The sequence below is a fragment of the Drosophila eugracilis genome, unplaced genomic scaffold (assembly GCF_018153835.1).
Source record: "Drosophila eugracilis isolate 14026-0451.02 unplaced genomic scaffold, ASM1815383v1 contig_2163, whole genome shotgun sequence".
NCBI classification, from domain to species: domain Eukaryota; kingdom Metazoa; phylum Arthropoda; class Insecta; order Diptera; family Drosophilidae; genus Drosophila; species Drosophila eugracilis.
Genome location: NW_024573048.1, coordinates 90,970 through 115,784, shown reverse-complemented (window position 1 = coordinate 115,784; position 24,815 = coordinate 90,970). Strand labels below are relative to the sequence as shown.

Genomic DNA, 24,815 nt, shown 5'->3' with positions numbered 1-24,815 from the left:
CACAGCGCGTGAAAACCTTAGATAATTAAAAATACTATCTATGTATATATAACCCCAAATATTTGTATAATCTTATAAAATCATTTTCAGCCGGTTTCAGGAATATGTTTTCAAATATATATTTTATTGGAATTTTTCAAGGTGTTTTATCAGTGGGAGCTTATCACGACTCCCGTGGCTGTTTTTGTGTGTGATCACCTAGTCCTGCTCCTCCTCTTCCTCGTCGAGATCTTCCAGCAACGGCTGATCACCTGAGGACCCGCCCAATTGTCGTGATGCTCTCAAGGTTGATCCAGATGTTGCTGTTCCAGCTCCTGCTGCTGGCACTTCTGAACCTTCAGCCTCTTCAACGGCTGCCTTGCGCCTTCTGAAAATCTTATTAAAGATTTTCTTCACAAAGTTCTTGGGCGCCGACGTTTGTCGGCCCACAATAATCATCTTGGTGGCCACACTGTGTATGGGTCCGAAGGCCAAGGCCACAACTGTACACGCCAAACAAATGACATTGTATGGCATACTGAAATCCGGCGTGGGCAGGGAAACAATCAACGCCTCCGTATGCAAACTAAGCACATAACTGGGTCGCGTGGCATTGAACGAATGCTCGAAGAGATGCCCTTCCGGCGGCAGAGCCGTATAGTTCCTGCCCATTGGTAGTTGGCTTGACACAATGGCGGCTCCGATATAGTGACCATGATTCGCATCCGGCGGATACTCCAACCACTTCAGAAGCAGATAGTCCACATCGATGGTAATTAGAGCGGAAGTCTGGCCGGGCAGCATAAAGCCAATCTCTAGATGGGATGGCAATTCCCTTTGCTTTCCGGGCGTATAATGTAGCAGCTTGAAGGGCAACCGTTGGCGTCCGTATTCGTTTACGCGCTGAGGCTTCCGGCGAATAGAGAGGGTGTGCAAATAGGCGTGCACATACCATGGTATCACCTCCTGCACCATAATAGGCAAGGCATCGTAATGTGAATTTGTTACCTCGGTGACAATCCTGCCTCTCTCCTGGCCATGTCCCAAGAGATATCGATGGACTGTCACTGGTGGCAACGAAGGCTTCGCCAGATTCCGTCGACGGTTCTCGCTCTTTGGGGATAACCAGGCCACATTGAACAGCCGTTCGCCGGCATCTTTGAATAGTTCCTGCATATCGTAGACGGAATAGACGACACTATGGCCACCGCGAGTGCTCTTTACCTCGTGCGAAGGTGCCGGAACCAGTTGATACCGTTCGCCCTGCTCATTGCGCTGTACATAGATCTTAGAGCTTTTAGCCAGCTCACAAAATCCATTCAATCCCATGCCAAAGAGACGACGCAGCGAGAAATCATTGTTGCTCAGCTCAAATAAGCGAAGATCATAAACCAAATTGGCCGTCTGGGTCAGCTCTACGATGCAGTTGTCCTCGTCATGATCCTCGCACAACACCCGAACCTTTAGCCCCAACGAATGGTACTTAGTGTTGTGGACGTGTCCGGAATTGAGAAGTGAAGCAAATCCAGAGGCACTGCCGCAAGGCAGTAACTTCTTCCATGGCGTCAAGTTCTCTGTGCACACAATTTCACGCGGCAGGGTCGAGTATCTAACGAATCTCTGGCCATTGGCGGGCATAAATTGTGGTCGGATCAAGTGCCTCGGTGCAATGCTGTTCGTATTGTCAACGAAATTCAAAGAGGCACACAGAACGCCGGAGAAAACATTGGCCAGCTCCTTCCACTGCCTGTCCACCTCGCCTTTGGTCAGATTCGTGCCGCTGAACCAGGCCCACATCTCGGCACCGCTAGTGGCCTCGACAATGGGATAGCCCCACGTCTCGTAGCGCCACAGTCCCTGGGTCAATCCTATGTGTAGCTCCTTCACCGCAAATTGCTGCAGCAGCTCTGCAATCACCCGGGGCGTCAACTGGGTGTGGTAAACTAAAAGAGCGGATGGACAAGCAAGAAATTTTAATCAACCCTAAGTTTGAATGAAATTTTAACAAGGTTAATTATCATATAGCTTCCAAACTTCTTGATGATTACTACTCGGAAATGAATGCAGGTCAGTGGAAATTTGGAAAGTTAATTAAATAAGAGGTCAAAAATTTGATCACCATGAAAAACCATACAATAAAAATTTTATTGCAGGGTTTAAGCCACATTAAAATCGGATTCATGTTGATAAAGTTATAGACTACAGAAATTAAATATTTTCCAAGCAATTTGCAAACTACATATGTATGTGAACTATATGTAGGTGCTCCGCATCCCCGCCATTTGGAATAAAACGATGCCTTGGGTGCTGCCCATGGGTAACTTACGATTCTCCTTTTGCCCATAATGCCAACGCGTGGTGAACTGGAAATATGTGTTGACATGATCGCCGGACAATGGACGAACCACCAGCTCTTCGTGGAATAGTTCGTCATCCCTGCCCAAAGGCGAACCGGCATTAAATGCTACCAGCAGCAGCAAGACAAACACCTCCGGAAACATCATTTCCCACCGGTTCAGTTCAAGTTCTTTCGCCTCTTATTCGATTTGGTTCGGATATCGGTGCAGTATCTGAAGGCCTCCTGGATTTTTAAAGTATGTAATTTAAATATCAAAATAAAATTTTATGCTTAGGCTTCGTCTATCGATAACATTCAAATTAAGAAAAGAAACTAAACGTATGTACAACATATTATAAGCCATCAGAATAATTTGATTACCTACTTGTTTATTTTTGTTTACCAATTAGTATAAATACTCTTGTTAAAATAATATTAAATTACCCCGATATTAAAAACAAACAGCTGTTTCCACCGATAGAACTATTAACGACTGACAAATAAAATCGATATACGTTAAAGATAAGCTTGGTTATATGCGATACTATCGATACTATTGTCCATCTCTAAGAGCATCGACAAAAGTGGGACCGTCTATATGCCAAATATACTTAAATATTCAAAGGTTTAAAACCACGCTGAAAATAATAACCAATAGACGTGAAAAACATTTCAATATTATATATTTTATATTTATTACGTTTCAAGCTTACAAATAGTTAAAAAGTTCAAAAAAAATTTATTTCAATTTGTACATTTGCATAACTTTAAATTTTTGTGAGTTTCATAGTTTATAAGTTATAGAAAAACTTCGTGTTTCACTGCCCTTCCACTCCATTTTTTGAAAATATCGTATGCTGGTGTATCTATAAATCACAAGAATATTGGAATAAAACAGTTCGAATTTTCCACTTACTCAGCTATTAGTTTGTAGATAATTTGTTTTAAATCTGTGCTTCTGCCGGAAGCTCAAACCTGTTTCAAATTTCTTTGACGGCATTGACCTTTTTATCTCAGTTTCTTGTACCATGGCAGCTATGTTTGTAGGTGATCTTTGCAGAAGAAAAAGCGAATTTCGTCCTTTAATGCTGCCCGTTAGTTTGTGCCCATTTATTATCATATTTATGCAATATCTTGAACCTTGTTTAACCAACTTTATATCACTGTAGTTGATTTTTGTAGATGTATTGTCATATAAATAGGATCGAGCGGGTATTTGAATAAATAAAATGTTGGCGTGGAAATCCTGCAATTTAAATAAATATATGTATTAAATATATATACACTCAGCTGTTTTGTCACATGGGTTTGTATCTGTGCTAATGCGTCATGTGGACTCTGACGGTTATAATTTAAATAGGCTTTTAATTGTTAAGAGCTCCAATTTAACGAATCTAATATTTAAATATGAGATTCATAACTGTTGATTAATTGAAAGTACAATAACAGCACAGCTGTTTAGCTGATGATTTGGTTTGAGTCCACGACAAAGCGAAATCTGGTATTTCAGAAATACTGCATTTCTCAATGTTCACTTTGTGGTTTCATTCTATTTATTATTTAGTTATATTATTTGTGGCAAGTTAGTAACAATTTATTAAATTACTTTAAATACGGAAGCTAAATTTATACATAAAGCAGTAAATAGAACACAGAAATTAAGGCAAATCACGTCAATCGAGTTTTCCCCACATGGCTTTCTGTCTGACATTTTCCAGTATTTTTTTGTAGTATATTCAGCAACGCGTTATGGCAATTTTAGTGCGGGTTCAGAGGTATATTTTAACGACGCGCCACGGTCACGCTGCTCAAAGTGAAACGGCCAAACGAAGAAGACGTATCGTGTGTGCTCAGACTTGTGCTCTCAGAATTTTGGTCATCTACATTCACCTCTCTGGTACCGATTCTACTTACATTATTATTAATAATAACAATGCAGCCGACGACGCAACGCAATAAGCAACATTTTTTTTAAATTTGGAGCAAGCAAGATCTTCAGCAAGCAAAAATAAATGAATTGCTGCCGCCGCACACCATGATATGCAGATTAATTTAAACAAAAAGAAAAAATACTGGGGGTTTCCAAGACATTTAGCACATTTTTCTTAACTTTTTCATGTTCTTATTTTTTTTTTGTTTTACCTTTGACTAGTCATAAATATATACGCATATATAAATACATATATGTACATAAATGCACATGAAATTCGCGGAACAGAGCACACTATAGAAACAACAACAACTACTACAACGAACAGCGACGACGTCGAAGGAAAGATTTTTACTCGCGTCGCGGTATACTTCAACTGTTTTTGAACTTTTATTGCGTGTTTGCTGCTGCGACAAAACTCGCGCGCGGCGCCACAAAGCGGAGAAAACGAAACAGCGTGAGTGTGCGGCGGAGAGCATGCGCTCTCCCGCCCGTATATGTATATGGACGGTATGTGGTGGTGTGTGTTTGTCGGTACGCGGTTTAGTTGCGCCGCGTCGCCCGTTTCACTCGCGTTTATCGCGACTCACACACTGAAGTGCAGGCGGGCGACAACCGCTGCCATTGCCAATGCCAGTGTTTCGTTTTCGCCGCGTTTTTCGCTCTCGCCCTGACACACAATTCGCCGCGAGTCATTTTGCTGCTTGCTTGCTCCAAATTTAGACGACCCCCTTATTTTCTTATTGTTATCTCAGTTTGGAGTAAAACGAAAAAGAACAAACCACAAGTAAATAACTTAAGGAAATATCAAATACAAAGTGTACAAAAGCGGTTAAAAAAAATTCTGAATCTAAAATAACAACAAGCAACAAAAACCAGCAAAGAGAGCAGCATAAAGTTAACAGCGAATTCAGCGGCAGTAGCAGAGCAGCGGAGCGCAAGTGCAAGCGAGACGGCAGCAAAGCTCCGCTGCAAGGCAACGGGAAAGAAAGGGACAGCGCAGACCAACGAAGAGAGCAGGGGCAAAAGTGAGATTCGGAGAGCAAACAGCAGCGGCGGCGGCGACAGCAACAAAGCCACATACGAGAGCTACAGCTGGGGAGAGAACTACGACGACCTACTACACATAAAAAGGTGATATTTTTTTCATTTCCTTCTTTTTACTTTTTGATTTTTCTTTTTTACCCCCTTGAATTTTCGTTTTAGTTGTATTTTGTGGTATCTATAGTTAATACATCTATTGTACGCCTAGTTTAGTTTAAGTAAAAACAGTACGAAAAATACTCAAATGCAAATAATGTAACTTGCTCTCTTTCTCTCTCCCTCGCACACTCCCTCTAGCCCTCTCATACTCATTTCATAAATTGTTTTGCATAAATTTCATCTTCCATTTATGATTTACATATATTCCTTTCTTTTTCTTTCGCTTCATTAAGAATCAAAAGTTTTGTTTGTTTCCGTACAAAATTCCAATGAAATCAAATCATTACGAATTTCAATTTGCAGCTTTGTAGCTCACTTTCATTGAAACCACAAAGAAATATTGAGAGAGTGTGACGACTTAACAGTAACGAAGGCTGTTAATAACATTGCAGCGGTGCGTAAAAAATCCAATAAACAATAACCAAAAAACGAGAGTTGCTAAAAACCAAACAATGTCTGCATTTTTCAATACTTTCGAGTGTGTTTTGTGGGCGGGCTGACGTCACGAGGGGCTGCTGCTTATTCTCTTAGTTACTTTTGATGGGCTAAAGCTGTGAAAGAAAATCATAGTAAAATCGTTTTTTCGCAAGCATTTATGTAAATATATTCATATATATTTATTACAACACTGCACGAAATCAACGGTTTACAGCGGGATCGCTTTTCATATTTCCCCACTGTGTCCCTCTTTCGGCTGCCCTGACGGTAAATTTTCCTTTGTCCTTTGGCATTACAATTCGCCATTCGGCATTAACATGCTGTTAGAAAGTGCTAACAGCAATGAAGCGACAGGGACAGTCAGAGAGTGGGCGCAAAAGAGGGAGCGAGTCAGCGGCTGAGTGTTCAAGTAAATCGTAAAATATTTTTATAACAAATACCACTGCTTCGGACCGCGCTGGCGGCAGACTGAACCGCGTTGTCACACATTCAAAATTTCAACGAACTTCGCTTTGCTGCCGACGTCGACGTCTCCATGCTAAACTAAATAAAGCGAGTTGATTTCGAATTCGCCGCGCGCTCAGTTGTCGCTTTGTCGCCCGTCCGTTAGCTCTTGCTCTCATTTGGGGGAATATTTTCAATGATTTTTCTTTGAAAAGAAGTTTCTAGCAGTTGTAGTTGTAGTCACCCGTAGGCTTAGATTGTATTTTTTTTATTTCGCTCCTCGTTCGTAAATGTTAGTCCATTAGATATTTTATCATTTTATTGGGGCCTTAATCTGTTGGAATTCGCATATGTATTTAAGCATTTTTTCATTTATAGTTTTACAAAAATTGTGGTTTTTGCTGAACTTACCATTGCGATTATGACAGGTTTCTAGAATATTAAACTTTCGGTGGTTTTTATACGATTTCTTCAAGATATCCAACAATTTACATACATATGAATGTATTTACTATCGGTTATTTTTGTAAAAGCAAAATTTATGTGATATTTTTAATACCGACATATGTATGAATGTCAATATTCACAACTGTATTTGTTTAAAAATGAACGATGAAATGAAAAAGTTGCAATAATTGTTATTGAAAGGGTATAAACTAGAATGATCAAATGAAATGGAATTATTTAAATTTATATACATATGTACATACATACAATGAAGATAAATTGTACGTATTCATTTAATTCCCTTTTTCAGAACTTCTTATTACAATTAAACATTTTTAGATCACAATGGTGATTCTGTTATTCGTTTTCCCCACTATCTTATCTTTGTTTATTGGATTTTTTCACATGTTTGTGGGGTCAAAATGACTGTATTTTTCAATGCTTAATTTGCTTCCGTTTTAGACGTGCTCGCTCACGCACACTTTTATGCTTTTTGTGAGTGCGAGATTGTGTGTGTGTGTGTGTGTATGTATGTAAATGCCTTATACTTGTGTCAATTTTCCTAGTGATGTAATAGATTTTTTTTAGGTGCGGCTTCTTTTTCCGCCTTCGTTCGCTCTGCCATATTCCTCACTTTTCATGCTCTTTATTATTATATTTTTTTTAGCTTGCCAACGAGGTCAGACTGGCAATCATACACATGCACGTGCATTATGAGCGCACATACATACATATCTACACACGTACACAAATACACACACACAATCCTAAATAAATCGCAGTTTGCAGTTCTCCTCTGCCCCTCTTTCTCTCTTGTTGACCGTGCTTCGCATCGTCTCCCTTTTAGATGTACATTGTATATACATATGTACATACTTGTGTACGTTTGTGTGTAAGCCCTACCTGTCAACGATCGTTGTTTTTGTTACTGTTAAATGCATCTGTTACACTCTTTTTCTTTAAAACGTTACTTCCGGCTTGATCTGCTCTTCTCTCTCTCCTCTTTTTTCTCTCCCTCGACACTTTCTGCATAAATCAGATGCCCGCATTTTGTTGTTATCGCTAAATTCTATGGCATTTTCATCTGTATGTGTGTGTTGATTTGAGTATAAATATATGTGTGTAGTACATACATAACTGTTTGTAGTATTACTAAGCCTTGTTTTGTTTTCACGCCCTTTTTTTTATTAAATTATCTGAAGAATGTGCGGCGATCCGAAGACTTTGATGCCGTTACCCCTATAAACGATAGTTATATGTACATACATATGTACATAACGTACATCATGTCATCTTTGGCCTGATTTGAACCCATTTTAATCCATACATTTTAAAGCTGTTCTAAAACCACACTGTAAAGAGCAAGAATACTCTTTCTTTGTCCGAGGTCGGTTTTTTAATGTAGAGCAGAAAACATGGCTTTTCCTTTTTCCCCTTTATTTTTCAGCCAATAATAATACGCAAATGATTGAGGTAACTTTGTTAGTGCTTGCTTCCTTTGTCTTTAAATTAAGCCCATTAAAATTAATTAAGATATTGACCCACTTCGCGCTGGCAGCCGTCGGAAAAATGCACAACACAAATACACACACATGTGTGTATGTACGTAAAAAAAATTTTTTTGTAAGTGCCTGACATTTTTTTACATACATATGTACACATGTATGTACATTATGAACCACGTGACGTCATTTAGATGAGCTTGTTGTGTTTGTTTTTTTTTGGAAAACTAGAATAAAAAGTTAATAATTGGCAGTAATTGCGTTAAATGTAAATTATATTCTAATGTTCCCTCTTTATTGTTAATTCTCTGTAGAGAGCGAATCACAGAAAGAGGGGGAGTGTTTCCACACACAGAGTGCTCTTAAGGTATTAGTGATAAGGCGATAAGCCAACAGAAAATTTTCAGCTTGATAATTGAATTTAAACTCAAACCGTTTGTTTTATTGGGAAAAATTCGATTTTGTTTACTTGCTACTTCTGCCTAGCTCCCTCGCTCTCATTTTGTTTTTTGTCACTCTTTCATTACTCATCGTCTTCAACCTGTTGTCATTGTTGCTTCTTTTTTGTGGGCAATTGAAATCAGCGGAAAAAACAACAAAATAAAAACTAAGAAGAAAATACGCAACGGTAAATTCAACTTGTTTGCGACGTGCAAGTGAGATGGCAAATGTCTGTCGTGAAAGATTTAAGTCAACTATGTACATCTATATGTACATATGAATGTATGTATGTATGTACATATGAAAACAAAGCTGAAAAAAGCAGTCACAGTAAAGACCGGAACAATGTGCAAATTCATAAAAGATTTGTTTATTTCATTTATTTTAATATATTGAAAGAAACTACGATAATTACCTACATAAGTTAGAGAACTAAAAATAATCCAGGAAAATTACCTGTAACAATGTAATAGACTTGTTACGGATAGCAAATATGACTTTTAAATATTCATATCAAATGTAAATGCAAGTGTTGTTATTACTGTACAAACACAACCTCGTTATTTTTTGCCTTCTGCTGTTTTATTTTTTGCCAATGTTTTTAAACCAATTCGCGTTTTGTAAATTCCAAAACAAACAATACAAATTCATTGATTTTGACTTTTACTTTCCTCCACATAACTGTAAATGTTTTGCGTCTTCGTTTTGGTCGCTTTCTTTGCGACGTCTTCTTTCAAAGCAGAACACAGGCACAAAAGGCAACCGAAATCTTCAACAGAGAGAGAAATATGTAAGTCGGTCATGCTCATGCTTTTTATTCAGTGTGACCCCTTTCCGAAAAGAAGTGCGTAAACGCCGAAAAAAATATTTTCTTTTTTTTTTTCATTTTCTTAACCTATGGGAAAAATGAAATATTAAAAGAGTGTTCTCGCTAGAACAAGCTTTTGTAGCATGTAAATGTAGTAAATATGTTGCTCTAATTGATTAACACGCAAAAAAATTTATTTGTATGTGCATACATACATATGTACGTACATTTACATACATATGCATTTGCAAATATGTATGTAAATACATACATACATATATATTAAATGAAGCGTAATCAAAAATTTACAAGGAGGCTCTCATAGCTCAGTCACAGTGGATTAAAATAGTAAACTTTTTAGGCACTTTTATAAAGTGAATACACTAAGAAAGTCATAAGACCACATGTTCATTCATACATAAAGTACTTTTTCGTAAAGCCAAATACATTTACTATAATAATTCAATATGAGTATATTACAAAACTATAGACTTTTATAACACTGTTTTATGAAGAAACTCATTGCCAAGGAGCTCGTTTTTTTGATTATTATGTATTTTTTATATTTGATAGTCCAATACACGCATTGTGGTTACAGCGAGTTAGCAGTTTAAGCCAAAACGCAATCAATTAGCACATGGTTTATGCCAACATCATTGCCATTTAACGTATTTGTATATATGTATGTAAGTGTATGTATAATACATACACGTGTATGTACTTCGCTTTTCATGGCACGAACAACGAACAGCCCCAAGGTCAACGATAAAAGCTAATTTCCGTCTGACTTTTTATCCTGTCTCGCCAGACCGTAATCCCTCCGCCTTCCAATAAATCCCTCCCCACGACGCTCCGAACTTTTCCCTTGGGTCACTTGAACATTTGCGTTGGGTGGATGTATTGATTTCATTATCCTGCATTCGTCGAAGTTGTTTAAATAATACGTAGAAGACAATTTAAAAATATTTTTAACTTTAAGGTTAAAATACAAAATACATATGTACATATGTACTTGCTTGGAAATTATTTTTCCTTATTAATTTGAAAGCAATATAATTTAGATATTTTAAAAAGACCTTTAGCAATAATAAAATTGTTAAGATTCTTAACTTTTTCAAAGTAAGGAAACAAATATACCCAACCAAACTGCATTACCTTTGTCTGGGGGCCTTGAAGTTGGGTCTCTTCTCGACGATTCTCTCGATTTCAGCATTTCTTCCCCCGGCAAATAACGGTTAATCATAACAAATCGACAGCTGTCTCTGGCTTTATCCCATGGTTTGCTTGCTTCTTTTTGTGGAGGACATGTCAACGACTTGTTTTTGTTACTTTTCCTTGCTTTCTTCTTCTTGGCGTCTTCTGTTTTTCGTTCTTCTGCGAAGGAGTGGTTACCACCTAAAAAAAAACAGGGTGAGGGTTAAAGGAGTTGGCAAGATATACCAGTTCATTGACTTAAGGGCGACCAAACATTTTTTGGGGTTGTCTTTTATATTTATCGTTATTACGGTTTTTTGCCTACAGGATATATGTACATACATATGTATACTTGAATTTCATTTGGAGTACATATTGTTGTTCAACACTGGCACGTACTCTCTAAGAATTATAAGTATGATTTCTGTTTTTATCATATTCAACAAATATTGACCCATACATACTCGACTGTGAGTGCACTAAACAAATTATGTATTCATGCAGTTAAGCATACAAAAGTACATATGTATATATATATATATATGTATGTACATAAATGTGTATGTATATCTGGGGTGTTTGTTTTTCTATCTTGTTAATGGGATTTTTGTAGTGCTCGTTGATTTCTCGTGCATGCAGCATTTCCGCTCTTCGGTTCTTTGGATGTGAATGTTTCGCTGTCCCAGGCAATTGTCAACCCATTTTGTAGCTCCCCTCGGGTTTCAGATACATAAACAACAGCGGCCACACGAATAATACCATATACCACAAATTTAAACCGGTTATAACCCAAATCTTAAGCAATTTAAATTATTTATAAACTTGCACTCCACATAAAATTCAATCTAGGGACCTTTTCTATCATACATATGTCACTTTGGGAGCTAGGCCCCTAGAAAAGTTAATTGAACCTTGGGTACTGGTTGGTGCTTATATTTTGACCGCCGATGCATACATATGCTAATTTTCATTTGTTTTTTTTAGCGGTCACAAAAATAATACTATAGACCATATATCCAATTCGTCTTTAAAGCGAATCTGAAGCAATTTAAATTATTTATCAACTTGCACTCCACAAAAAATTCAATCTAGTTACCTTTTTTATCATATGTCACTTTAGGAGCTGGAGACTTAGTTGTAGAAAAGTTAGTTGAACGAAGCTTCTTAAACTGTTCGCACGGAAAATATTTCTCGAAAAAACAAAAAAAAAAAAAAATAAAGTGTTTTTAGTTCAGAATAAAAACGTTGTGTGCTGGTTGGTGCTAATATTTTGACCACGGATGTACGTTATATACACAGGCGAATCTTAAATTGTGTCACAGCAGCAGCACAGCAGCGGTCAGAAGAATAATACTATAGAGACTATATGTCCAAACCGGGTTTAGGGCGGATCTTAAGCAATTTAAATTATCAAAAAATTAAAAATATCAATTTACTCAAAAAAAATGCAATCTTATTACATTTTCTAGCATATGTTACTTTAGGAGCTAGTGACCTAGTTGTACAAAAGTTAGTTAAACGGAGGAAAAAAAAACAAATAGTGTTTTTCGCGAGGAATAAAACGTCAGTTGGTGCTAATATTTCTACCGCATATGTACGCTGTATACACATGCGAATGTTAAATTCTATCTTCAGCACACCTGGGCAGATTTTTCATGTATGCCCCTTACTTTCGGCTTCTCTTTTTCCTTTGTCTCTGACCAGCTGTTTTGCTTTTGTTGTCTATTGCCACGCCTACTAAACGTTTCCCTTTTTTTTTTTTTTTACAGGCTCTCAGCTGGTCAAGATTTCATCCATCTACAACCAAGAAAAAGCAAGAGAAGAACCATTCAAATAATTAAGAACTTTTAAGAGGTGAGTGATCAATGTCAAGTACACTGTTAATCGCGTATGTTGACTGGTTAATCGCAACTGCTAACCACTCGACCGCTAGCACGTGCAAAAAGTTTTTCTCTGAGTAATGCGAAGAATTGATGACGAAGCCTCAAAGCCGGTCGTCGTATTCTTCTCTCTTCTTCCTCGCCTCCTTGTCTTCTCTGTTTCCTAACTGGTTTTTCTTGCATGACTTATTCAGTCATTTACCATGTGCACCAAAAGTGCCTGGTAAAATAGATGCTGTAATTGAGGAACGTGACTGGTAAATTAGCAGTGCGAAAATTGTTACAGATATGCAACTCTGTAAACCTAGAAGTTCCTTCCCAACCATATGTTAAATCAATAATGGTGATAAAGAATCTCCTCTAGTTCCATTTAAAACATTCCATATGCAATTAAATGTACAATTTTGTATAAATATTATCAGCTCACTTCAATCATTCACGTTTAGACTATTTTGTATTTGGGATTAAAAATATCTTTGATTTCAAAATTTTTCAAATTTTGAAACGTCATGTGCCATGTGCTTTGTAATCTACAGTTTTCTGTGTATGACTTATCCTTATTTATGGGGTAACTTTAAAAGACTATGAGTAATTCTTAAGCTTGATTGTTAAACAAGCATTTAAAAAAAAAATTAATGAATCACATTCGTCGTTTAACACGATTTAAAAAATTACAATGGACTTTAAAAAAGCTAAAGAGAAATATAGTAAATGTTATATTTTTCATCCAAATACCTGCACTTTACTTCAATCAACTTCCTGGTTTTCCTTTTTGATTATTTCATACCATTTTTATTTTGGACATTTTGCATGTTTGCTTCTGACACATGTTTCCTTGTCCCCCTTTTCTTTATCTATTGCCATGTTACATCCAAGATGTCATAAAAATGTGTGGACTAAGTATTGTATTAAATCAATAAATATGGTATCTACATTATCTTGGCAAAAAAGATTGTTGCTGCCTTATTTGGTTGTACGTTTAATGAACAGGGTCATTTCTCGTCGATTGGCCTTATTTTGTTATTTTTTTTACGTAGCCATTGTAATAACAAATTTGGGTCACCGTAACAGAGTTTTGCTGAGTGATAATATACTCGTACTTATTTAAGTGGATCCAGTGGCAGTGATATTTAAAAATCTGAATTTTATTTTGTGAATTTCTGTAAAATACAATTAATATTTTAAATGGCAGAATTTACAAATTTCAATTTAAATTTGAAATTATCGTCTTGTTTGCAAAATGTATTTCCATTTTGCATAACAGAAAAAAAAGGAACTGTTAGCTCTTATAGCACTGCTCAATCTGTAACTGTAAAGATGAGCTGTCACTTGCAGTGATGGTGAAATGCATTATTATTGTTGTTGCTAATGTGATTCACGTACCGCTTCGCTCTGAGAAGTCTGGAGAGGGAGCGAAACACAGGTACTGGCACACCCCTCCACGCTTTCCCTCACCCTCTTCTCCACTGGGGCATGAAAACGAACGTGAGCAGTAGCACGAAAAAACATGTTGCGCGGATGTGTGGCTGCACTTGTTATATCCGCCGGATGATTGTGATTGATATGCGGTCACATTAGAAGTGGACTACGTTATTTTGTTTTACCTGTTAAAGATATGTTTATATAGTATTCAAAAAATATATGATCGTTGCACTTTTATCAAAATGATTTATGTATTTTATTGCGAAATTTACATTTTTATTACAAATGTGCTTTCGAAAAATAAAAATGACTTGTAACAGAGGTCAAACGAAATTAAAGATATAAACAATGTACTCCCCCTTTTTTGTTTCTTTAACTGATACACCCTTTACATGTGGAACGGAAATAAATAAATACTTACAATAAATGGGGAATTGTGGTTTATGTGAGCGCGCTCGTTTGCATATTTTATTACAGTTTATGATTCCTCTTGTCAGACACGTACATATGTATGTACATAGCTCACATTTCAAAACCCTTCCATTCCCCTACAAAATGAATGAGGCGAGTTCCAATGAAATTTGAGATATCCTAAAATTGTGGGTGAAAAGGGGGCGAATACTTAACCCGCATCGTGGGAAACTGTGCTTGTAAATCAATCGAAACAGTTTCAAAACGTAGTCTTATATGTAGATAAAGCAGCCAGAGTTCTTAATCGGTTTTTAATCCTATGTATGCCGAAATTGTGCATATACATTTTATGTATACTTATGAATGTATGTACATATGTACATAAATATGTATGTCATGTGGAAAGAAAACCGTTATCGAAATGTTGAAAATATGTAATTGTTGAATTATTTTAATATTTGAAAATATTTGAATATGTTGGCTGTTACTAAAATTGCCAGTTAATTGAGCCACTGTATTTCTGTGTCAAAAAATCATAGATTTATGAAATAATAAGGAGGAGCAATAAAAATCAACCCAAAATGGCAGCTCGTCAATTGTGAATTGCGAATTGTCGCTTGGTGGCCTTGAACCTGAATTTAGCAGTTCACATTTATTTTGTTTCTGTTTACCGTGTGATTACTGTTTTTGTTTTTGTGTTTTTGTTGGTTATTATTGTTAGTATAATGCCTTTTGTTTTATCTGTCTCTCCTTCTGCCCTTCTTTCCCTCTCCAACCTGCATCACCACTTCTTCCTTCCATTTCTCTCATTTTGCATTCTGTTGTTCTCGTTTTCATTTTCGTTTTGGGTTAATGAACTGAAATTTTACCATTTTATATTTTGTTTTTGCTTATATCTAGGGGTACTTTTGCGTAAATTTAAATTTTCATTTCTTTTGACTTATTTTAGCGCATGCTTGTGTGTGTTAGTGTTTCAAAATTGATTTTCATCAAATATTTTTGTACATTTTTCGCATTTTCTGCTGGCTGGGCTGCTATTTTTCTATTTGTTCTTTATTGAAATTCAAGCAATGAGCGGCATTTGCATTGTGCATTTTGTTTTCGCTTTTATTGCTTCCTATTTTTGACCCTCTTTCTTGTTGCTCTTGTTCTTGCGGCTCTGTTGCCGGGCTGTTAAAAATAGTCGTCAAAGAGAAGAGAAAATTGGGTGTTAGAGAGCAAAGCGAGGAGAGAGCAAAGAGCTAGCAATCGAGAGAACTGGCAAACAAAGCAAAACCAACTGTCAAATGTCGACGTCATGTGAGTGCGGCAACACACGCACGCACGCGCGCACGCACTGACCAATTGTGTTTGTGGTAGTGACGTTTCATTTAGTTTTGTTTTGTTTGGATTTGTTTGCTGATTACCATTTACAGTAAATAACGGCGAGTATCTCCGCGAAATAACTGTGATCCTTTGCATAAAGGTATAAATGCCATTCAAACAAGTGAATTCATAGATGTAAATGCATGAGTTATTCACGATCCTTTTTTATAACATAAATAAGGACATGTATACATGTATGTGCGCGCTACAACAGTGACCTTATTTAAGGCATATTCAGCAATATACAAAAGCAGTGCGTTTTTAATGTGTAGTGATTGTTAAAAAAACATGGTTTTACATTTAAAAACATTAATAATAATTATGTATCGCCAATAGTGGTTAATAGTTGCTATGCTTATAAAATTTAGTAAAGTATAGTAATTTAAGTATATCTGCATATGTTACTTAGTTCTGTTAGGGTAAACAGAAAAGAAAAGCAAAACTGATCATCCATGGAAAAATGTGGTTTTTAAATAGCTTCAATTCTTTTTTTTTTGGGTCACCCGAAAAAGAAACCAAAACACCCACATTCACCCACACATTTTGCTTGTTTCGTTTTGTTTTTTCTTTTTATTATTTCATTTCATTTTGTTGGAATGCAAGTCCAAGTATATCTGCCCTTTTTCGTAAATGATTCACAATACACACATACATGCATACATACATATATGTACGTATGAATGTAATTGAGTGGTTGAAGAAAGGGGGAGCTTGGGACATTATCTACATCCGGCACCCGGCATAAAAAACATTTTCCGTCGAATCTTTAACTGAATAAAACTAAGCATCCAGCTATTTTGCTAAACACACATTTGTATCTTTATTTACAAAAACAAATTTCATTGCACTTTGCCCCAAAAATGTAGCAGCGTTGCATTTGGCAGCTTGCCGGTGCGAGCGGGAATGAAACAATCGATGGTGCATAACTTTTGTTATTGTGGGATTTTCTTGTTGCTTCTATTATTTTCCTCACTGCTATGTCGTTGTTTTTGCATTTGTTGCTGTTGCTGCGGCGACGTCGCGCTCAATTGACAGATTGTTCCACTTTTGCGAGCGCGTCCTTGACCCAGAAGTAATGCACAGACATATATACACACCCGTCTTCCTCTCTCTATCTACCTCCTTTTCGTTCTCCTCTGCCCCTCTTTCGTCCACCTTTTTCTCAGGCATGCGAAAATCTATGTTAAGGTCAGCGCACTTCGGCGATCCTAATAAAACTGTTATCGAGCTCTGTTAGTTGCAACTCCTGTTACTAGGGTCAGGTGAAAAGAGTGTCCTTTTTCTTTGGCATATTACTTATAAAGTATTAACGCAGTTAATGAAAATTTTTGGTTGTAAAATTTCAGTTCTACATGATTGCAAGAAAATACAGCAAATCAATAGCTACATAAAAAATGTTTATATCATTACAATTTTGTAACAATCGATCATTTTTTCCACCACTCATTGAGGGAACCCTTTTTTTTCGATGTATTTCGAAGGAAACCCTTTTTCCGATGTATTTCGTGAGGGAACCATTTTCGTATGAGAAAGTGTGACTGTTGGTGTAAACCCTTTCGTGAGTTTTTGTTTCTCGTCGTGAGTGTTAAAAAAAATCATCTCTAATGAAATGTCAGAATTGTGTGAACTTGTCAATTTATCCTTTAAATTTTTCCGTGTCAAATGGTCGATGATCGGATAGAGGTATAAATTAAAAAGGTGTCTTTAAAGTGATTTCGATGAAATAAAAGGACTATTGTACAAACAATTTAATAGAATACCTATAGTTTATGTTTACATGTTGTCTTTACAAATATTCCCCATTAATGTCAACTTTTCATTTATGAATTAATTTTTTTTTTTTTTCAGACTGCTACAAAGGAACAACAAAAACTACAAGCTAATTTAAACAGGAGAGAAGAACGGAAGACTAGAATAGAAATAAACATAATACAGAGTAGTTAGGATTTAGGGGAACCCACAAACAAGAAAAACACTGCTAACACTAATTCTAATTGTAAAATTACACATAAAAAAGTATTTTTTGGCCTTAAGAGCAAACACACAAACTCACACACACAGAACGAAACAAAGGGAAGACTTTGGAAAAGAACATCAAGCAAGAATCACTTTTAGCCTTATATACAACTAAAAAAAAATTAGTTTAAGTTTAGACGCTAGAAAGAGAAGACAAACCAAGAATCCTATGAAAAATGAACGGAAACATAGCAAGTAATATTAATATCGTGGGCAGTGTGTAAGTAGGCTAATATACTAATTGTATTTAGTATAAAGAAGTTTATAGTGAACACACACACACACAAAAGAACACACACATTCACATACACAAGTAAACTCACACCTACACACCAATCTGTAAACTAACACCATAAACAATAATTTACCATAATTTCCCTAAAAACTACTGTAGAAGCCCCGAACACGGGACTCCTCTCTTGAATGAAGTAAACGCAGATTCTTCTCAAGAAAGAGGCAAGGAGGAGGAGGTCAAGAAAGAGGATTTAATTTCCCTTTCTCAAAACTTATTTGCAACTGGCGAGGAATGCAAAAAAGAAGAATATACCGATGAACTTCTCTGCTCTGAGGTTATAAACTTCCAAGAAGATTCTGATAAGGAAAACAACTTCCCGAATCGAACGCCGAAACAGTCCTCGAGTTCTGAAAAAGCCGCCAAAAAACGCAAGAAAAACAAATTTTTGAACCCGATCAAAAACGGTTTTCTAACTGAAACTGCAGAGGATTTCGTAGGCAGGGACCAAGACAAACAGGAAATACGAGCTTTGTTTCCATTACCAGTCGATCCTCTGAAAGAAAGCCATCCTGTAGAAGCTGACATAAAAGGACCTGAGCAAGAAGAGAGAGTAGTTTCTCTATCTAATAATACATCAGAAGTAAACCAGATTGCAGCTGCTAGTATCGGCAATAGGGAGTCGGATAAGGATATTCCAAAGACCAAGAATTTCGAACTCAGTAAGTAAACTTTACATAAATAAATTTATATTTAATAAAACATGTTTTGCCTATTACACGTAGGTACTTCAAGTGATTCTACTAGCGAAGACGAGCAGCCATCAACGTCGACATCAGCTTTTTCTAGAGAAACACGAACACTAAATTCATACCTAAATCCCTATGACGGTTTAGCGGTTTGTCGATTTGGCAGAAGTCAATACAAATCTAAACGCAAAGGGCCAATATCGAATAGCGATAGCACAGTCAAAAAGAAGTCACGTTTCTACTCTACTGTATATTCATCTTCTAGTTCTTCGGAGGAAGAGGAACCGACAGTAAAGCAACAGCCACAAGGTTTAGGCTGTGAATTAAAATCTGAAAATTCTTGCTACCCCGAATCTGATCACGGGGAAAAAATCAAAGGATATAGGAAAAAAGGGCGTCGCGAACAAACCTACAAGAATAAACACAAAGAAACAAAATCAAATAGTAGTAACTCTTCAGATAGGAAAGACAACGATTCACGGTATCTACCCTCAACTTCATATGAAGCTTCACCTTCATTTTCAAATCAACAGTTTTCTTCGCCGGTAGGATATAATTTGCCATATTATTCACGCGACTTATACAACTATCCACGTCGCGAAAGGGCGGTGGATGAAGATTCGGATACTACCGAGGAATTCGTTAGGTCAGATTATTTCTCTTCTGACTCATCTGCGGCTTCCTTGAGATGCAATTCTGAGGCCGAAGAGCAAACAAGAAATAACAACGAATACTATTTAGATAACGAGCGCCCATATATAAACGGCGAAGCGAATTCGGTTGCCAGAAATATACAAGAATTTTTATTTGGATCGCGAATCGAGGAAGAAGTAGAGAAATCGGAAGAGGAACTCGAAACCACAGAGAGCGAGGATTCTGAGGAGGAACTCGAAAATCCGCCAGGTTTCTCGGACACCGATACTGATACTGACACGGACTCAGAGGATCCTCCCGGAGCATCTAATTCTGACAAACAACCTGAGCAGGAACACCAAACTCCTGAAGGCGAAAACGACAGAGACTCGGCACCTGACGAATACGGTCCAGATTCTAAGCAGGATCACGAAGCAAACCTTCCTTCTGAAACAGTAGAAGTAGTGAAAGCTTTTCAATCGAATTTGGATCCATCATTATTATTTATCCCAAACACCTTGGATAAAGGAAAGTTCCTTGGAATACTTCACAAAGATATCAATAAAGTGATCAAGTCCTCATCTCTTCTTGAAAACGAAAAGTTTTTCGCCCTCTTGGCAAGAATCAGGGATGTGTGTATTGAGTTAGAGTCCCAAAAGAGAGTTACAGATTGGGAAAAGGAAAGGATTAAGACCCGTAAATTTTATAAATTACTTCTTACACACCCTTTAATATTGCCGTCAGTACGGCAAACAGGAATCGATAATATTATTGTTCGCAACGATAGCCACAACGTGCACGATCTCGCATTATCAGTGTTTAAGGAAGTCGAGACTACCTCAATAAAAAGTGGTTTCTCCTCCTTTACACACCAGGAAAAGATCGTATTTCAACACAAGCATCATAGAGAACAGCAGAAGAAGCTAAAAAAAGAAGTGGAAAAGCATCTAGAAAAGTTAGTACAAGACCATCAACTAAAGCATCAGCAAAAGGTACTACAGCAGCAAAAGTTACTGCATGAACTGCATCAAAAGGAACGGCTAAAATCTTTGCAGCAACAGCATAAACAAGAGGAGCAGTTGCTGCAAGAACAGCAACAATCGGAGAAACTACTCCCGGAGAAACAACGGCAAGAGCAATTCCAATTCCAATTCCAGCAGCAGCAACACCAACAACAGCAACTGCACCTACTCCACCAACAAGAACAGCTACATCGGCGACGACAGGTAGAGCGGCTCAAGCAACGGAGAAAATTTGTGTTAGAAAAGGTGCGTCAACAGAAGGAGTTGCACCGCTTACAAAAGGAAGAGGTACAGCTCGAGTGTGAGTTGCACCAGAATAACCAGCAAACTTACTGCGATTTGCGACGTGTCTTGGAGAAGGAACAAGAAGACTTCTATAGCCAGTTGCGCGTAAAGAACGAGACTGTTGTGACCAACCAAAAGAAATTAAAGGAACAGGAACAGGATTTAAAGCAGCAGCAGGTGCAGGAGGAACTGAAACAGCAGGAACGAGAGCTGTCAAGGCACCAGCAGGAGAAAGAATTCAAGCACCAGCAGGAGCAGAAGTACGCGCTGATGCAAAACGAAATGGTCAGCATACCGGTGGCCAACTTGAACGGCGGTCTTAAGGCGGCCAGCAGCGGATCCGGAGTGGGTGTGGTGGCATCCGGAGGCGTCGTTTCCTCAGCGGTGCTGGCCAACGCCCCCCGTGTATATTTAACGCCCTCCTCTACATTCATGGCTAATCGGCAGGTTTCGGCAGGCTTGGCGACCACCGGTAAAATTAGCGGATCTGTGGTCGGCGGTTCATCTGCTACTTCTACAGCCGCCGGTACCGTTCGTTACTTTTCGCAATTCGGCAAAGTGCAAACGGCCGGCGGACCAAGTCTGCAAAGAAAACTTGCTAACGGGGACACCATTGTTCTGGCGAACGGCAACAAGAGTCTGTTCCTCACCAGTAGCGACAAGTGTGCAGTGTCGGCCGTCGCTATCAATGGCAATAGCAATAGTTTGCACACGGCTAAAACTGAGCTTTTGGAGGAGGAGAGCATGCAGCAAGGAACTGTGATCAATGACGAGGATGAAGAAGAGGAGGAGAGCAATCAAACTGCCAAATCCAGTGGTGATCAACAACCTTTGGCACTTAGCAATGCGACCAACGAAGGCAACGCCTCTGATGATGAGCCCGAACTGGATATTGTGATTAACAACGTGGTCTGCTCTTTTAGTGTAGGCTGCCATTTGAAGCTTCGAGAAATTGCTCTGCAGGGCTCGAATGTAGAATATCGACGCGAGAATGGAATGGTAACAATGAAGCTGCGTCATCCCTATACCACGGCTTCGATCTGGTCTTCCGGAAGGATTACCTGTACTGGTGCTACCTCAGAGGCAATGGTATGTCTTTTTTTTAAAAAATCTTAGTTAGCTCTTTGTTTGATATTTGATCATCTTTTAGGCTAAGGTTGCAGCTCGTCGCTATGCTAGATGCCTGGGCAAGCTTGGATTTCCCACTCGTTTTCTCAATTTTCGCATCGTCAACGTGCTGGGCACCTGTAGCATGCCGTGGGCCATCAAGATCGTCAATTTCTCAGAGCGACATCGCGAGAATGCCAGCTATGAACCAGAGCTGCACCCGGGTGTGACCTACAAAATGCGCGACCCCGACCCAAAAGCCACACTCAAGATCTTCTCCACCGGTAGTGTTACTGTCACGGGTGAGTAGTGACCCTTTGGGAATTGTATATTGTCCAAATAAAAGTTCTAATTTTCATTCTATTGACAATCATTTAGCGGCCAGCGTCAGTCACGTAGAATCTGCTATCCAACACATTTATCCGCTGGTCTTTGAGTTCCGTAAGCAACGGTCTCTAGAGGAAATGCAGCATCTGCGTCAAAAGCAGCGCCAACAATCTGGTGTTGATCCCAACGAACTGGAGAAGCAAGTTGTTTCGGATAACAAGGCGAATGACCATACGTCAGCCACCTCGGGCGTTATATCCAGTACCATTGATAGCATGCAACGCTTAAAACAGATGGATAACTACCATCAGATGATGAAGCTTACACAGGAGGAGCGTCGTCACATACCCTTCCAGGGCGAAAAGGTGAACTCGGCCTCAACCTCGTCGGCTGCAGCAGCTGCCTCGACCTCCTCCACCTCATCCTCCTCGGGGGATAATATATGTGCCAATGCCCGTCGCCGTGCGACCGAATGTTGGGCTACCAAATTTCAGAACAAGCGCCCGCGTTACAATGATCCCGGCACCACGGGCACTATGAATGCCTCGTCGACCTCAACTACGTCCAATGTTGCCTCATCTTCATTGGCTTCTCAGGCGACAAACCTGCGTAATCCACTCAAGGCAGCCGCTTTGGCCAACGCACGTATGCGTGGCGCCAAGGCGCCAACGTGTATGGTGCTCAAACCGGGCACACGCATTACACCCACCAGCTATCTACACCAGCAGCAGCAACAGAAGGTGCAACAGACCAGTTTCTCGCCCAGCGAATTCGATGTGGATGACTTGATCGAGGAGGAGGAGAGCAACGAGATGGACCTTCAGTATTGAGCTATCGATGGACATGCCTAAACATTTAAAGCTTAAATGGTAAATCGATGAAAAACCAAACAAACAAAACACGCCACACAAACAAAAGGAACTTCAGCCTACAAAGCTCCGAAAACTTTTCCCTGAATTTGTTGGTTCCTTTGTTTAATCCATTTTCATCACACATTTGTTTGTGTTCGCCGCATTTAAAAAACTCGAGGAAAACCAGACGCATGAGCGAAAGCAAAAAGAAAGGAAGAATGAAGAGCAATCAAGACACTTAAATCCAAAGCGAAACAAATATTCCCAGAAAGCAACACCAACAAAACAGCAGCAGCAACAACAAAATAGAGAGCCAAAAATTTAATTTTTAAGGTAACTAATATATACATTTCTACATTTAGAAATGCCTATAATTTTGTTATTTTTCTGTAGGTTTACGTTAAAACGACTTAAAACTTAAGCGAGCACATCTGAAACAAACTAGCAGATATAGCAAATAGATGATTTCTAACCCCGAAGGATCCCAGCAACCTCAAGAACATCCAGATGGTAAACAGAGAGCTTACCACAACGTAAAATTAAGTTTAGACTTAATACAGAAAACCGACAGCAAATACGCGTTTTGAATACGTATGCCAGCGTTTTACGTATAAAACCAAAATCTGAGGATTGCTTGGAGTGACTTTCCTTGGTTTAACTAGTTAATTTATGTGAGCAAGACCACCGCCTAAGCAAATACTGTAAACCCAAATGGATCGCATAATAATGGATCAACACATACGACTTATCACTAGGAAGCAGACGAGACGACCAAAATAGTTTGGATCGCATGCTTTCTTGTAACTTTTTTTTTGTTTTCGATGTACTTCCCAGGCAAACCAAATTCTCAAGAAAACACAAGGAAGACCAGAGAAAAATCTAGGTTAATAACAGATTAATAGATTAACTGATAAACACAACACAATTTCGATGTATTTTCACACCATTTTTTTTTTTGTTTTCGCTCTAAGTTTTAGATGCTATAAGCGCTTCGTGTGAAGCAAAACTAATCGAAACAAAACATTTTAATACGATTATAATTATAAAACACAAAAACCTATATCTGGTCACTTCTAACCAATTATAACAAAACTGAAACTACAGCAAGTAATTATGTTTTAATTTATATTATTAGTTTTTGAGTTGCGCAGAAACTCTGCAAATTAAGAATAGAAACTTTGATGATGATGACAAGCAACAATGTAGTAGACTAGAAACAAAAAAAGGGTTTATTTTTAATGAAAATGGTTTATGCGCGACTTATAAACTTTTATCAGATGTATACCTAACACATATGTATGTTCGTATATAGTAGTGTTAATTTTTTTTTCGTATTTCGTATTAATTTTATGAAAACAAAATAGAGAAAGAAACTTTAAGCGTAGACTTACAAACTTGTTCCTGTGTTGTTAAAATCAGAAAGTAAAAACATATTTTAGTTGAAACTTGAACGAAGCATACGCATACACAAAAACACTCACACACAGACACACAGACACACACACATTAACACAAGCATACGTATACATATATACATAATATTAAGGCATCCAAACAAAGCAACAAACGAATAATAAGCAATAATAGAATGTTTTCGTTGTAAAAGAGGTAAAAATTAAACAAACAAATACTCACGTTAAATATAAAATAAACTAGATGTTTTGGCGTGCCTTCACCCATAAAAAGGAAAAACCAAAAATGAGATACGACAGCCAATTGTACAATCATTGAAATAGTACTTCCAGACCACAACCCAAACTCTTTGTACAAAAATCTAAATTGATGTTTTCC

The 24,815-nt window shown here is 38.0% G+C and overlaps 4 protein-coding genes and 1 long non-coding RNA gene across 5 annotated transcripts; 3 read left to right on the top strand and 2 right to left on the bottom strand.

The window, feature by feature from the left end:
- Positions 1–103: 103 nt before the first annotated feature.
- On the bottom strand, positions 104–2,484 carry LOC108103975 (GPI transamidase component PIG-T). The gene is made up of 2 exons (XM_017209754.2): positions 2,306–2,484; positions 104–1,922 (listed from the first exon to the last, which is right to left on the bottom strand). Exons 1-2 carry the CDS (start codon positions 2,481–2,483, stop codon positions 199–201), a joined length of 1,902 nt encoding a protein of 633 aa, XP_017065243.1. The 5' UTR covers position 2,484; the 3' UTR covers positions 104–198.
- LOC108103977 lies at positions 2,456–4,991 on the bottom strand. Its single transcript, XM_017209757.2, has 3 exons — positions 4,460–4,991; positions 2,762–3,563; positions 2,456–2,560 (listed from the first exon to the last, which is right to left on the bottom strand). The coding sequence occupies exon 1, from the start codon at positions 4,724–4,726 to the stop codon at positions 4,466–4,468; it is 261 nt and encodes an 86-aa protein (XP_017065246.1). The 5' UTR covers positions 4,727–4,991; the 3' UTR covers positions 2,456–2,560; positions 2,762–3,563; positions 4,460–4,465.
- LOC108103978 lies at positions 3,605–8,404 on the top strand. The gene is made up of 3 exons (XR_001772273.2): positions 3,605–4,214; positions 5,003–5,381; positions 5,754–8,404. It is a non-coding gene; the product is annotated as an uncharacterized LOC108103978 (long non-coding RNA).
- Positions 8,405–17,994: 9,590 nt separating this feature from the next.
- Positions 17,995–20,002, top strand: LOC108103965 (protein starmaker-like). The gene is made up of 4 exons (XM_017209739.1): positions 17,995–18,038; positions 18,213–18,772; positions 19,349–19,887; positions 19,961–20,002. Exons 1-4 carry the CDS (start codon positions 17,995–17,997, stop codon positions 20,000–20,002), a joined length of 1,185 nt encoding a protein of 394 aa, XP_017065228.1.
- LOC108103973 lies at positions 18,181–24,127 on the top strand. Its single transcript, XM_017209750.2, has 5 exons — positions 18,181–18,772; positions 18,836–21,828; positions 21,890–22,148; positions 22,225–23,357; positions 23,418–24,127. Exons 2-4 carry the CDS (start codon positions 21,010–21,012, stop codon positions 23,001–23,003), a joined length of 1,857 nt encoding a protein of 618 aa, XP_017065239.1. The 5' UTR covers positions 18,181–18,772; positions 18,836–21,009; the 3' UTR covers positions 23,004–23,357; positions 23,418–24,127.
- The last annotated feature ends 688 nt before the right edge of the window (positions 24,128–24,815 follow it).

Bases quoted from the DNA above. Each gene is read 5' to 3' on its own strand.
- LOC108103975 (XM_017209754.2), bottom strand. From the start codon at position 2,483: ATGATGTTTCCGGAGGTGTTTGTCTTGCTGCTGCTGGTAGCATTTAAT. The intron at 1,923-2,305 runs GTAAGTTACCCA...CCGCTCTTTTAG, and splicing joins TTATGGGCAAAAGGAGAATC to TTTACCACACCCAGTTGACG.
- LOC108103977 (XM_017209757.2), bottom strand. From the start codon at position 4,726: ATGCTCTCCGCCGCACACTCACGCTGTTTCGTTTTCTCCGCTTTGTGG.
- LOC108103965 (XM_017209739.1), top strand. From the start codon at position 17,995: ATGAACGGAAACATAGCAAGTAATATTAATATCGTGGGCAGTGT. The intron at 18,773-19,348 runs GTAAGTAAACTT...CTTCGCCGGTAG, and splicing joins GACCAAGAATTTCGAACTCA to GATATAATTTGCCATATTAT. The intron at 19,888-19,960 runs GTAGAAGTAGTG...CCTTGGATAAAG, and splicing joins CAAACCTTCCTTCTGAAACA to GAAAGTTCCTTGGAATACTT.
- LOC108103973 (XM_017209750.2), top strand. From the start codon at position 21,010: ATGCAAAACGAAATGGTCAGCATACCGGTGGCCAACTTGAACGGCGGT. The intron at 21,829-21,889 runs GTATGTCTTTTT...ATCATCTTTTAG, and splicing joins GTGCTACCTCAGAGGCAATG to GCTAAGGTTGCAGCTCGTCG. The intron at 22,149-22,224 runs GTGAGTAGTGAC...ACAATCATTTAG, and splicing joins CGGTAGTGTTACTGTCACGG to CGGCCAGCGTCAGTCACGTA.